This window comes from Emydura macquarii, unplaced genomic scaffold (genome assembly GCF_026122565.2).
Source record: "Emydura macquarii macquarii isolate MOO-44397 ecotype Brisbane River unplaced genomic scaffold, CSIRO-AGI_Emac_v2 contig_3530, whole genome shotgun sequence".
Lineage (NCBI taxonomy): Eukaryota > Metazoa > Chordata > Testudines > Chelidae > Emydura > Emydura macquarii.
This window is the reverse complement of record NW_027133667.1, coordinates 7,274,570-7,289,536: the sequence shown is the minus strand read 5'-3', so window position 1 is coordinate 7,289,536 and position 14,967 is coordinate 7,274,570. Positions and strand designations below refer to the sequence as shown.

The 14,967-nt window shown below is 42.4% G+C and overlaps 1 protein-coding gene across 7 annotated transcripts in view; it reads left to right on the top strand.

Moving 5' to 3' along the window:
* The window catches only part of BICD1 (BICD cargo adaptor 1), a 252,087-nt gene that overhangs the window by 170,460 nt on the left and 66,660 nt on the right, over positions 1-14,967 (top strand). For all 7 annotated transcript variants that reach the window (XM_067536147.1, XM_067536143.1, XM_067536148.1 and 4 more), the window contains 2 exons: positions 1,909-2,346; positions 9,047-10,141. In XM_067536147.1, the coding sequence (XP_067392248.1) occupies positions 1,909-2,346; positions 9,047-10,141 (1,533 nt within the window). The remainder of the gene's footprint in view (positions 1-1,908; positions 2,347-9,046; positions 10,142-14,967) is intronic.

Sequence of the window (14,967 nt, the reverse complement as noted above, 5' to 3'; positions counted from 1 at the left end):
ACTTATGTGACACAAGGGTGAAATAAATGCCTGTCTTTTTTGGCCATAAAGTTTGAGAGTTCCTTCTAATATTTTTTATTCTGGTGAAAAAAATACCAGGTATTAAACCTATTTTGTTTTCATTAAACATCCTTTATTTTTGTGCCACTTTGCTTATCACTGACAAAGAATGAGAGTGCCAGAATTGCTGTGTCACTTACTTAATGATTCTTGTCAAACACATTTCTGTATCTTGACTAGGAGGATGCTTATTCTAACATAAGAACCCTTCCAATTTCAATTCAGCAGCCAGGGCTCTCCCAGTGTAGAATTGTCTTTCCTGGAGCTACGGCCTCCATCAAGACAAGACAAGGTGAAAGAAGGAACTATTAATGGTCCCAGTCCTGGAAGCTGCTCCACATAGGCAGACTCATGAGCCAATGGGGCTGTGTGTGGATGCAAGGGGATCACATGTTCAAAGCTACTGGCAGGATCAGGATTACATTTTCCACAAGAAAGGAGGGAAAATGATAAAAATGTCAAATCTTTCTTGCCAACAAGCTACAGTGGAACTAAACAACTGGACTGGTAAGGTAAGTTCCTAATTCTTTTAGATAATAGTGGAGGCGAGGATCAGAGTTGCTGGAATACTAATGGGAGCCAAGGAACGCAGATCTTCTTCTGTCTTCATGGCTAGTCATTATGACAGCAATGTGAGTAGCAACCAAACCTACTCCCTTTGAAGTCAATAGGAGTTTTACTATTGATTTCAGTGGAAGAAGGATTGGGTCCTTAACAAGATGTCAAAAGTATCTAAACCAATACTTTCACTAGCTTCTCTCTTTGGCTCTGTTGATGTGAACCTTTGAGTCTGTGTCAAACAGATTCATTTTCTAAGTGAATTGTAAAGCACTGGAAGTCAACTGCCTTGAACCAAGTAGTCCTTCTTTTCTGTCCTGCATTTTTGTCCATCTCTGGCATAGCAGCTGGCTTCTCCACATTCTCCACTGCAGTGAGTGGCTATCATTGTGATGAGATGAAGTTCTCTCTCCTTTTCTAATAACATGGTAGTTAGTTAGGAGAAGAATCTTCCATTTTCCTAAGACAAACTGTCACATGTACTGTGATAATCCAGATGCCTGGATTTGGAGCAGGGTGGCTGCTCTATGAGGCGAGAGATTTATCAGTCAGTGAAAACTGGAGTGGCCAACACCGGCTCAGCAAGGGAAGAATTTCAGTGTGGCCTGCTACAGGACCAGGAGACCAGTTTTCAGTTCCCTAAAATGGCTTCTGTATTCCTGGCTTGAACACTGCTTTTATTATATTTTTTGAATTGGCAAAAGTCAACGTCAATTTTAAAATTGCTGCCACTTTCGGACATCTTGCAGTTGAAACAGGTTGGGTTATTTAGTCTATCCTTTCATTTTAAAAATAAGAGCTTATTGAATAATGTTCATAAAACTACAGTATAAAGAACTGGACATGCAGTGATTACATTGGATAAGAAGTTAGATACCATGGTGATAGAGGCCTTAGAAATACCTATGGTTGTCTATATGCAATGGCATAATACACCAACATTACTGATGATAACTAATGATAAAGCTGTACTTTCTAGTGTATTTTCAGGTTAATGACTATTCTTCCATGAAATACAGTTTGTGTCCTAATAAATCACCAAGAGATACTGATTCTCACCTCTTGAAAATGTGTGCAGTACACTATAAAACAGACAACTAATAAAAGGGAGTACATGCAATACACCTTTCCTCATGAATTTTCTGAGTATGATGCTCGTTGCAGCTACTGGCAATGCCTGATCTAAGTAATTTTGGCTATTTAGTGCTTAGTTTAATCAGGCTAATAAATGGCAGGTTTTTAAGACCCAAGTTTTAGTATTATGAATGTTCTTTGTCTTATCTAATTCAGGTTGAATATGAAGGTTTAAAGCATGAGATTAAACGATTTGAGGAGGAGACAGTGTTGCTTAATAGTCAGCTAGAAGATGCCATCCGACTGAAGGAGATTGCTGAACATCAGCTGGAGGAAGCCCTGGAGACTTTAAAAAATGAAAGGGAGCAAAAGAACAATCTGAGGAAGGAACTCTCCCAGTATATCAACCTCAATGATAGTATGTATAGTAACCATATTAATATATCAGTAAATGGATTAAAGTTTGCGGAGGATGGGAGTGAACCTAATAATGATGACAAAATGAATGGGCACATCCATGGGCCTCTTGTGAAACTGAATGGAGATTACCGGACTCCCACAGTTAGGAAAGGGGAATCTCTGCACCCAGTCTCTGATCTCTTCAGTGAGCTCAACATATCAGAAATGCAGAAATTGAAGCAGCAACTCGTCCAGGTAAGAGCTCAGCCTAAAAAACCATAAAAAGTTTCACATGATTGCACCAGACTCTAATGCTAATGACTGATTTACTTGTCCATGATCGTATTCCCCACCATGTATTTTCTCTGCTCTTAGCTTTGTGCTTAGACATTTTCTAATTTCCAGATCTCATAGAAAAGTTGAGTCAAGAGAATGGGGTATGTGCAAGGCATGAATTGAGCAGAAACAAGGGGAAGAGAGGAGAAAGGGACCCAGCAGTGCTTAAAATGTGTGTGGGGAGCATAGGAGGGAAGGGCTCACAAGGGGCTGCAGATCTAGCAAAAACAATAATGTATACAATAATTTAAAAATCAAGTCAATTAACTGAAGGTTGCCTTTTAAGCACTGTCTTCTCAAAGCTGCTACTCCCAGATAATGATAGACCTTCAAGAACTCATGAGCACAGGCGTAGTTCCAGACCACTGAAGAAGGCTGTCTTGGTGCCTAGCGTGGGTCACAGCTAAAAATGCCAAACTCAAGAAAGGCTGTCAGAAAACAGGACAGACACACCCAAACTGGTGGTATATTCTACAGTTAGAATTTACCAAGCCAGTAACAAAGTATCCCTCGATCACTATATTAGTTTTACCAAGGAGTCACGTACCGCCCCGTTAGCATTCCAGCCCCTTACCACCACCCAGACAAACTGGACTTCATGATGTAAGGTAATTAAAACCGAAACAACCACACATTAGGTTCTTCCAGTTCCAAAAGACCAGTCACTCACCCCAGGTCACTGGATACTTCAGGATCTCACCAAAAATAACACCAGAAGCCAATCCTTAGTAAACTAAACTAAAGATTTATTAATTAAGAAAAAAACAAGAGTTATTAAAAGGTCAAAGTGGATAAAATACATTTCAGTTGGTTCAGAATCTATGAGTCCAGCTGTTAGCAGAGGTATAACATCTGCTAATTCTCCATAAATCTCTTATAGTCCTTTCATAAATTCCTCAGGGTTCCCAAAGTGGATTTGGGGAGATCTATCTTGCATCTGGAATAGCCACCTGATAGCATCCAGAAAGATCAGAGGTGTTGGATCAGTCCCCGGGATCTATATTTATAGCTCTTTAACATAAAGAACAGGTTGACAGGTGCCTCCCTAGAAAAACAGTCTCAGCTGTCCGCATGTGTCTTCCTCTGATGAAGAATAGATAGTCTGTGATCAGTCCTGATGACCTTGCTTTGAAGATTGAATGCTTCAGTCCTAAGGCTTCAGTCTTGTAAACACAATGTGATAGCCACCAAGTCTTTATCAAGTAATTTCACATTTAAATGCTAAATACATGCTTTTTGATCTCCTAACAATTGAGTATAGTTGCATACATAATGTGAAGGCAATTGCAAGACATGAAAAGGATTTAGCAACTACAAGTTAATTTGGTTTCATTGGTACCTTCTGACAGGATGTAGAGAAATGCAGACAAATTAAATTTGGCATCTACTCTTGATTCTTATCAACACAAGTGAATGGGCTTATGTCTGCAAGCCCAAGTAACTTTGTTTCTTACACACAGTGAATTAGGGCTAGTCTACACTTAAAAGTTACAGCGGCACAGCTGTATCAGTATAGTGGGAGTGAGGGAACTGCCTTCAGGAGACTTGAAGCCTGGAGCAGGCTTGCTAAATGAGCTAACCAGAGACACCTGTTGCAGGGATAGAACCTCAGGCAGCTAGTTCCTTCTAAGAGAGCTGACAGAGGTGTTTGAGAGGGCTGACTCTGGGAAGTTTACAGAGGAGTCAGCTCTGAGCAGGACTATTGTAAGCTGTCACCCCTAAGAACTGGTTCAAAAAGGACTCTATGAAGGAACTCTTTATAGATTTTGGGGGACTTCGAGTTTTACTTTTGAGTTATTTGTCTGAATAAACCCAGACCCCAATAAGGGTGGTGATTGGAGGAGGGAGAACAAAGGGCAGGGCAGGGCAGAGGCAGTAGGGCACCAGAGGGAACAGGGCAGCTGACTCATTTATAGTTTTGATATTAGGAAAAACTTTCTAATTCTAAGAGTAGTGAAGCACTGAAATAGACTTTCAAAGGAGGATGTGGAATCCTCGCCATTGGAGGTTTTTAAGAACAGGTTAGACAAACACCTGTCAGGGACGGTCTAGGTTTACTTGGTCTTGCCTCAGCAAGTTCCTCTTGCTGAATACTTACCCTAAGAACCCTTGGTGTTTGAGACATAACACAATGGTGTATTCCACATTATCATCCCCTGCTGATGCACTTTATATCACTGGTGAGCATGATGCCAGCAGTTTGTTTTCCATTCCTCCATGCCCACAGGAGGCATCTCAGAACATAAGATTGGGAAGGGATCCAGTGTTTAAAAAAAAAGGTACCAACATCACTGTTGTCATCATCCCAGAAAGAAACAATACAAAGCAACACAGCCGAAGGGTCCAGTCATGGAAGCTGTTAAGCAATTCCTTTGGGGTGCACAGCATATCATCTCAATGCGAACTGAGTGTTATTGGCACCTTCCAGGATTGGGCCTATAAGCATGTGTCTCTGCTAAAGGGAGACTTATGAAAAAAATGAGAGCTGCACAGAAGTAAAATTGAGAATATAATGAACCTCACTTTATTGTGATCAATGGGGAACAATGTGCACCTATATGTTAAATCAAATTTTGCTGGAGTCCTTATTGTTTTACTTATTTAATTACCAAATCTTGGTTATGACATAAGAAAACAGTGGTGCCTGGATCTTTGTACAATTAGTTTTTTGAGGCTAAGTATACACAAAATACGTTAGTATTCATTTGGTAACTATTCTCAGTAACGTCATCAGTCTACAGACAATGACCAGCCTAATATTGTTCTTCAAATTTTAATAAGTGTATTCCAAATAGTATATATACACTGGCAGGTTTCTTAGTTGAGTCCACAGCTGATGTGTCTGGCCATAGCAACTTGATACTATGTATAACATAGACAGCACCTGGGCTTATTAGGCATGATAATCATGTTAAGAATTTTTTTTTAAATAGATGCAGCAAGGAAACTAACCTTATTTCTATAGATGCTTAAAGGTTTACCTTAGCATGCTGATGTGTGCTTTTTAATTTTTTTAAAGTAACTGTCCTTTCTATTTAGGGCCCCATGAGTTCACCTTGGGTCACACAAATTAATTGCGAGGAGTTCCTCCAGGAAATTTCTTGATGTTGGACATAGGCAATTATATGTTCATGCTGGGAATGCTTCGGCAAAATAGGATTTGCTATCTTCAGTGGAGTCTTGTGGTGTTATGTTCATTAAGGCATATATCAAAGTTTGGTATGTGCACCTCCCACTTCCTCCAAAGGGAGGTTTATTAGAATATATTTATATTGATTCCTTAGGTGTCTTTAAATGTCTCATCTAGTATTCCAGTTAGTATATGGGTTCCAGATTCACTACTTTTAACATCAAGAAGATGATACCAGATATCAAGTTCCATAATGGAAGTTTCCTTTTCAGAAGTTCCTCATGTTTCCCACCCTCAGTTCATTGCTAACTTCTCTTGTTAACAAAGTAAATAATAATGAAAAATTTGGTTCCCATAGTTCAAAGCAAATTACTGACACATACTGGGGGGGGGGGGAAATACCCCCAAAACTGAAATCCTTGCAGAGAAGTATGCAGCATGAAAAATTTACAGCTCATTCAGGTTGTTTTTAATTTTGTTTTAGATAATGATGAAGTTAGTGAAACTACTAATTTAGTTGTCCCAAAACCCCCAAATCAGACTGAAATATAACATCCTATTTCTAGAAGTTTGCTGTGGGTGGAAATAAAAACATGGCAGATTTTAGAAAGTGAAATACAATTGCTGTACTTAGAAACAGCAGAAAGTCATTATTATTCAGGAGTTTACTTTTGCTTTGTTTTTAAAGGCAGAAGCATATATTAGTCACTGAAACACACAGTAACATATTAATGTCACCTAGTATTATACTGCTTATTAGAATACATTTATATTGCTTCCATAGATGTCTTTAAATGATTCACCTAGTATTCCAGTTAGTATCTGGGTTCCAAATACACTACTTCTAACAATATCTTCCCTGTACTACCTGTAAAAAGATTATCGTTTCCATATAGACTCTCTGTTTATTTTGCCAGTCTAAACTTTTGCTAGAGAAACAATTTTTCCAGAGCTGACTTGTGTTCATCAAAGTTATCAAAAAGATTCCCATTAATTTCCTTCACCATAGAAGGTGTCTGCATTGAACAATAATATGGTAAGAGTCAATTCTAGCTAGTTTAAGCAGTCATGGTCACTGGAAAACTGTGGCTCTGTAGGGCCAACTTCCTGTAACAAATGATAAAATGTTATTTAACAATGAGCCCCGTGTGGGCATCTTTATTTCTATACCAATAGAATCCATTGTTAACTGCTGAATTCCAGAACTTCTCCTAATGCTCATGCTATGGAACCACTTACCTCTAAGGCTGAGTTCTTGTGACAATATCCACATACCTTTTCAGTCTATGGTTATTGTTACAGGAAGAGCTGGCGCTTTAAGGTGGTTGGTAGTCAGCCTCATCTGTGCCAGGTTTAGCCCACCTTGCCAGATGAATGGAATGAGTAATAGGGGTCATGTGATAGGGAGCATGCGACTAAGAACCAGGCCTACTAGGGGATATGATAGCAGCCTGAATTCAGTCAGGAGAGAAATTCCAGAGAGAGCAGATCTGGGCTGGGATGCCAGTTTTACATTAAAGAGTGGGAAAAACAGCCTGTGAAGGGTCAGTGAAAACTAGGCTGAGAGAGAGAGAGAGAGACTTTCAGGGAGCAGAAGCCTACAAGTAAGAAAGTCTCATCAGGGATTGGACTAGGAACCATGAACCAAGGGTGTGAGCCAGCTATGAAGGCTCACAGGAAGCGCCGTGTTATTTTAAACTCTTGATTTTTTTTAATAAACCAGATAATCAAAAAGGGAAGGTTAGAGCAAAAACACGTTCAATGTGTAGTCTGATTAATAGGGGAAAATTGAGACAGTGGCAGATCCCAAGACTAGACTGAAGAAGATCCCACTACAGCCATGGAATTTGACTAACCTCTTCAGTTGACGTAAATTATAATGGGGACTAAATGCTGACAGAAATGCAGTTCTGTCTGTCCAAGGAGGTGGATGTGCTGTTTGTGTTGTAACACAGAAATGAGGAAAATGGTAATAAAGTTTGGCCCCAATCTTTCTGCTTAAGTTCTCAGTGGGTTAAAAAAAGAGCCATCTTCTCCCTTCCACTTATACACAAAAGAATTAAGAGGCTTTAAAATGGCTTCTGTTTTTCCACCTACATTTTAGTGTCTGCTGCTGACTGCAGGTACAAAAATAGAGGCCAGGTTTTAAAAGCAGTCATATAAACCATCTATCATGCATTTGGCCTTTTACATTGGCAAATGCAGGATTCCTAGTTCTAAGATACTAGGAGTCTGAATTGCACTTCAGAATACTGAATGAACATTAATGGCATTATTAAAAAAAGAATGTTAAAAAGTCTTTAAAAGCCTTTTTTCCCCATATAAGTTTTGCAGAGACTGATTTGACTCTCCCAAATACTGGCTGGGGAGATGCCGGTGGGTGGGTGGGTGGGTGGAGGGGGAAATGCTTTTTAAAAAGGTTTTTTTAAAAAGACAACTTTGATTTTCCTGAAATCTTAGGGAAGAAATGTATATATATCATTATGATGCATTATATCATGAGGTAGGCTGAATAATGTGTGGTGGCTGTTTAAAATTCAGAGAACATATTTTGGGATAAATCTGATATTTAGTGAGAAACCAATCACTGACAATTTAGATGGCTAAGCAGAATTACTAAGGAAGTAGGTAGCTCTTTATTAATTAAGCACTAATTATAAGAAATAATGACCACCTGTCATTAGGTTACTGCAAATGATAGTGGGGGGTTGAGATTTTCCGACACTCTAGGAGATTTATATATTAGCTACAATTTAATTTTAAAATTAAAGGCTTGAATGCTTTGAAAACCTCAACTAGGTTTTGAAGTTGGGGGGAAACTGCTATTCACAATGCTTTTGATGGAAACACTGAGGAAAAATGAGAAAGTGGGAGGGGGAAAGAGAGTTCTCAAAATGGCCACCAACTGAGGGCATTTGTGGCTTCAGTCTCACTGAGAAGAATGGGAGATTGGCAGCCATTTTGAAAGATGGCAGTTCATCATACAATTCTCTGTAGCTTTACTATAGCACTGACCAGCACACAAGCAAATGACGATTGAGAGCAGGCCTATACAGGGTCTGCAGAGCACCATTTAAAGTGGTGGGGGAGGGACACACATAGATTTCCCCCCCTTCCCCGTCTGACCATTCTCTTCCCACCATTCCACCCTCCACTATCAGCTTGACCCTCCTGGCCCATGACCCCCTCAACTCTCCCTTCCCCCCAATTTGAGCAAATGGCATTGCAACCTGGTGCACAGGATTGCAGTGCCACTCAGGTTTGTCCCAGCAGCACCTCCATCGTGACAGAGAGGAGGCCAGCCTCCAGGACAAACTTGAGTGAGTCTCTTTGTGACCTGCCGCACATGGCCACAGCACCACTCAGGTTTGGTCTGGCCAAAAAGTAGGGCAATGGCTGGGGTACCTCCTGGCTTCATGGCCTTTGAGTCTAAATCTCTTTGTTTAATTCCTCTCTCAAATGTTAATATTCTTTATTATATCATTCCAGGTGGAGAGAGAAAAAGCTATTCTCCTGGCCAATCTTCAGGAGTCCCAGACACAGCTAGAACACACAAAGGGAGCTCTGACTGAGCAACATGAGCGGGTCCACAAGCTCACAGAGCACGTCAATGCTATGAGGGGACTGCAGAGCAACAGGGAGATGAAAGTAGAGCTAGACTGTGAGAAGGGCCAAGACTCCGGGGAGGAAACGCACGACTATGAAGTCGACATCAATGGCCTGGAGATCCTTGAGTGTAAATACAAAGTGGCCGTTACAGAAGTGATCGACCTTAAAGCTGAAATAAAGGCCTTAAAGGAGAAATACAATAAATGTGTAGAAAATTACACCGAAGAAAAGGTGAAGTATGAGAGCAGGATCCAGAGGTACGATGAGCAGGTGACAAACCTGGAAAAATCAACTAAGGAAAGCTACGAGAAAATGGTTCACATGGAAAAAGAGTTGCAAAGGATGACGAGTGTAGCGAACGAAAACCATAATACCCTCAACACCGCCCAGGACGAGCTGGTAACGTTTAGTGAGGAGCTGGCTCAGCTCTATCACCATGTATGTCTGTGTAATAATGAAACTCCAAATCGGGTCATGTTGGACTATTACAGGCAAAGTAGAGTCACCCGTAGTGGGAGCCTGAAGGGACCTGATGATCCTAGGGGGCTCCTGTCTCCACGGCTCACCAGAAGAGGAACAGCATCCCCAGTAGAAGCCAGGACCCCAACTGAGCAGGTTTCGAAAGAGAGCATCGAGGCTGGCAAAGAACAAAGTCCAACCAAGACACCTACAATTTCTCCTGTCATCACAGCCCCTCCTTCATCTCCTGTCTCTGACACCAGTGACATACGCAAAGAGCCGATGAATATCTACAACCTAAATGCCATAATACGGGACCAAATCAAGCACCTGCAGAAGGCTGTAGATCGGTCACTGCAGCTGTCACGCCAGCGTGCAGCAGCACGTGAGCTGGTGCCTATGATTGATAAGGACAAGGAGGCCTTAATGGAAGAGATACTGAAATTGAAGTCCCTGCTGAGTACAAAAAGGGAGCAGATAGCAACCCTGAGGGCAGTGCTGAAAGCCAACAAACAGGTAAGTGACTAACAATAGTGTCAATTTGTGGCTTTCACTATTTTCATAGCTGATTCATGTACCTTTCTATGCGTATTGTGGTAAAGACTTCAGGAATCTGCTGTCTATATTTCCAGTTGGTCACAATGAGGTTGAGAGTTTTCTTGTTTTCCTTATCTCCCTCCCATCATTCTGGATAATCTTTTTATAGCACCCAAACTTGACGTAAAGGATGGGCAGAGTGAGTGACTTGCTGCAGGGTTTGAGACCTCAATGTCATTTCATAGATCAGCCTGCAGGAGAAGGGTAGTAAGGAAAGGCACATCTAGAGCTAAGCCCTAGCATGGCTTCTAGCAGGTCTCCTGATTTGAGAAGCAACCAGGTTTTGAGGGTCACAACAAAACCTGGGTCTTCCATGATGGTAACAAGACAGTATGCAACTCCAGGATGCTTGGGTATAAAAAAAGCCAATTCACTGCATTTACATAGCATCGGTTACCCAATGATCTCAAAGCACTTTATAAAGGTGAGTATCATTACCCCATTTTACGGGGGAGGGGGGAAGGAGGGGGAAAGGGAAGGAACTGAGGCACAGAAAGATTAAATGATTTATCCAAAGACATGAGATGGAACAGGATTAGAATCCAGGCCTCCTGATGCCCATTCCCCAGCTGTAACCACTAGACTACATTGCCTTCATGCTATCCTGTTAATGAATTTGCTAAACAAATTCAGTGACTCATCCCTTTATAGCCAACAGTAGTTAAATGGCAGCAATAACTCATGCATTCCAGGCAGGGGCAAACATTTATTTCTGCAAAGTAAAATGATCAACAAATTTGTAGAACCTTCTGATTATTGAACAATCTCTGATAATTTAATACAAATGAGAGGATCACACTACTCTCTGGAGTATGCAAATCTCTCATCCAATTTGGATAGTAGTTTGTAATTGCACTCACCTGGCTGCATATAATGGCTCTGTTTTTCCTTTCTATACTGATTTGACATCAGTAAAACTCTATTGACTTAAATGCAGTTATTCCTGATTTTGAACAGATTGGAAATTTTCAAATATTTGTTTCCCAGAAATCTCTTGGTTGCCATTGAAATTTTTTGTTTGTCCTTTTTAAAATAAGAAATTTTGAATAAGAAATATCACTATGGGGCAAAGCTGACCAAAAACACCCCACATTTTTTTGTTTTAAAAATGATAAAAAATAGATTAATAAATTTTCAAAAATGAAAGATTTTACAATCTATCTCAAATTTTCTTTTCATTTTTGACTAGATCTATTCTTGATATTGTATCAGTATAAGTAAGAAGAGAAGAAGGCCCAATGTACATTAAATGCAAAAAATCCCTGCACTAGCACACTTTGTCAATCATCACCATGTTCGTTTATTTGTGTGTTATACCAAGACAATAGCGGGATTCAAAAAAGAACTAGATAAGTTCATGGAGGTTAGGTCTATCAATGGCTATTAGCCAAGACAGGCAGGGATTGCTCTTTGCCAGAAGTTGGGAATGGGGAGATGGCATGGATCACTTGATGATTACCTGTTCTGTTCATTCCCTCTGAAGCACCTGGCATTGAACACTGTCGGAAGACAGAATATTGGGCTAGATGGATCATTGGTCTGACCCAGTATGGCCATTCTTATGTTCTTATGTACCCCTATCTCCAACCCTTTATCTGTTTTTGTATCATTAGTTTTTTGTATCTTTTTTAGGCTCCAGTCTAGTAGACACTTATGTACGTGCTTAACTTTAAGCAGGTAAATAGTTCCATTGACTTCCATGGGACTACTTGTCCTCAAAGTTAAGCATGTGTTTAAGTGTTTGCAAGATTGGGGCCATAGACTGTAATCTCTCAAGGGCTTTTTCATCATCTGTGTTAGTTCAGGGACCAGGACAATAGGTACCAATCCTGATTTGGGCACTACTTCACTACCATAATATAAATGATGCCAGGCTGAAAAATTGAAATCACTCAGATGTCAGGAAATACAACATTAAAGATTCCAACAGCAAAATATACTTGGGTGCATTGTACATGCAGTGTATTTTATGCCATATAGGTTTTTTACATGTATATTAAGATATACACTTAACTAGAGAAAGAGGAATCGTGAATTTTATGTATGAGAGATGTTGCTGTTGCAACTCTACCCTGAAAAGTTAGTGTTAAAAAGCACTGTGGGATTCTGTGTCTGTTTTTCAATGACTCCAATTAAATGTGCTCAGTTTACAAGTAAAAAGACGTCTCTTAATTGCAAACTTTGTGAACTCATCCTAATATTTGAAAGTCAAACAGCTTTCTTTCCATCTCATGCTTTACCAACAATAATCTAACTATTAATCTAGGTATTTATGTAGCCCCTATCGCTACAGTATCTAAGCAGGTGTAATCGCATCCTAAAACAAGTATATTGTCTATGTACATGTGTGTAATTGAGATATACACCTTTAAATACCAAAGTCAAGATTTTTAATTTGGCATGTGGTTAACATTGATGACACTAGAAGAAAATCTAGATCAGTCTCTCTTGTCTTATATTTTTTAGTACTATTAGTAATAAAACATAATGAAAAATATTGTCACTAGAATAAACAGGTAAGACTTTGCAAACATAGGGAGCAAAGTTGCTGAGTAAGAAGATGTATTAATTACAGAATCACTTTTCAGATTTAGAATTATATTTGAATGTAATCCCTTAGACAACTGTTTGAATACTGATAATAGTACTACTGGGTACGGATTTGTTTGACTCCTTTCATGTAAATTCAATACCCCAAATCCCAAAAGGCATTAGTTAGAACTAAAGAATCAATAATAACAGTGGGAGTGAGAAATTAGGAGCTACAGAGGATGACAGGAAATAAGTTTTTAGTTGAGATGACTGCAGTATTGCCAAGTTCAAGTGTTCGAAAATCACGAGGCCCCCAAAACTCATGAGATTTGAAAAACCATCTTGGGTCCTTTTTGTGTCTTCCAGCTTGCGAACCTTTAGTGTATGTATAGGGCTCATCCAGTTCAAGTTTTTCAAGTTTTTCTCTGCAACCATGAGGGCTAGAATCTTGCTTTAAAAAAGGGGAAGGGTGGGGGGGAACTGAGATTCTCACATAATCATAGGACTCCAAGAAATGGGGCAGATCTGACAAGAAAAATGCCGGATATCATGAGACTCATGATCATGGGCAGCCAGGATAATAGACTGGGGAAGGCTAAGCCTTCCCAAGCAGAAGCTCCCGCTCTGCCCCTCGCCTCACCTACGGTCCACCACCACTCTCCCCCAGGCTTCAGACCATCCCCCAGCCCAGCTCCAATCCTCCCAGCAGCTGGGGCTCGCCTGGGCTTAATTCCCAGGTGGTTGGGGGGTCCCAGGAAACTCTCCCACACACACCTGGAAAGTTGGGGTGAGAAGGAACGGAGCTGTGCGGGGTGAGGAGGGGTTCTCCATGAGGGCAGCGCAATGCAGCCCACCAATTCAGGGAGAGGGGGAAGAACTACCCCCACCCCTTTCCACGCTCGCGGCCGGGGCCCTGCGAGGCGGTGAGTCACGCCAGGCAGGTCACCGCACTGGGAGGGGGGAGCTGAGGCCAGCAGCTGAGTTACCGCTGGAAGCAGCAGCCACAGGAGTAGGAGAGGTGCAGAGGGAAGCACTCAGTGCCTTCCAGTGACTTGGGGGAGCAGCAGGGCTGCAGCTGGCCCCCCCATCAGTGGCATTGCCTTTTGGTGTCATCGACGCCTCCCCACGAGACTCCCCCATCCACTGCTCGCGCTTCTTCATGGGGGGGATCTTGGCGGAGGGGGCAAAGCCACCAGCAGGCAACGCTGCTGCAGGGGGGTGACGGCTGCAGCCCTGCTGCTCCCCAAGTCACCAGGAGGCAGAGGTGAGCGCTTCCCTCAATGTCACTCCTGTGTCGCCAGCGGTAACTCAGCTGCTGGCCTCGGCTCCCCCTGCCCCGCACGGTGCTGACCTGCCGATGAGTGACTCACTCACAGTCACCACCTTGCAGAGTCCCGGGAGCGCAGAGGGGGTGGCTCTTCCCCCTCTTCCCGGCGGGGGCGGGCTGCGCTGCCCATATGGAGAGCCCCTCCTCGCCCAACAGCTCCATCCCCCCTGGCGCACAGGGGCCACCCCCCGCCCCAACTTTCCTTCCCTAAGAGAAGGGGAAGTTTCCCGGGATCCCTCCCCCCCAACCACCTGGGGACTGAGCCCAGGTGAGCCCCCGGCTGCTGCTAGGGAGGGATCGGACTGAAGCGCCGACCTGATTGCTCGGCACAGTGGAAAACACCACCCGGGGCTTGGCTGCTGAGCAGAGCTGGGCAGGGATGATCCTGACGTAGCCGGAACGGGAGGCATTGTGGTTTGGCTTGGGAGAGGAAAGCAGACAATGGGAAGGGAATGGGGAGGAGATGGGGGAGGGACCTCGGGGGAAGGGGGCCAAGTGGGAGCTGGGATGGGGGTCCCCAGCCTCGCCAAAGGCAGGAGTCACCAGCCGCCCATGCTTATGATAAAATTGTGAGGGCTGAATTGGCAACACTGGACAGACTGCAAGGCAACATTGGAGTTGCATGGAATCATTTGATTAGCAGCTCAAAGCAATCATATTAGCTCAAGGATTCTGAAACTGGGGCTCGGGACCTCTCAAGGGGTCACAAGGTTATTTTTGGGGGGGGTCGCGAGCTGTGAGCCCCCCGTGCATGCCATAGCTGCAGCTCTCAGTCCCATGCATGGCTGATAGCCACAGCCCTCCAGAGCTGGGTGGCCAGAGAGCAGTGGCTGCTGCCCGGGTGCTCTGAATGCACTGCTTCCCCCAGTAGCAGCGCAGAAGTTAG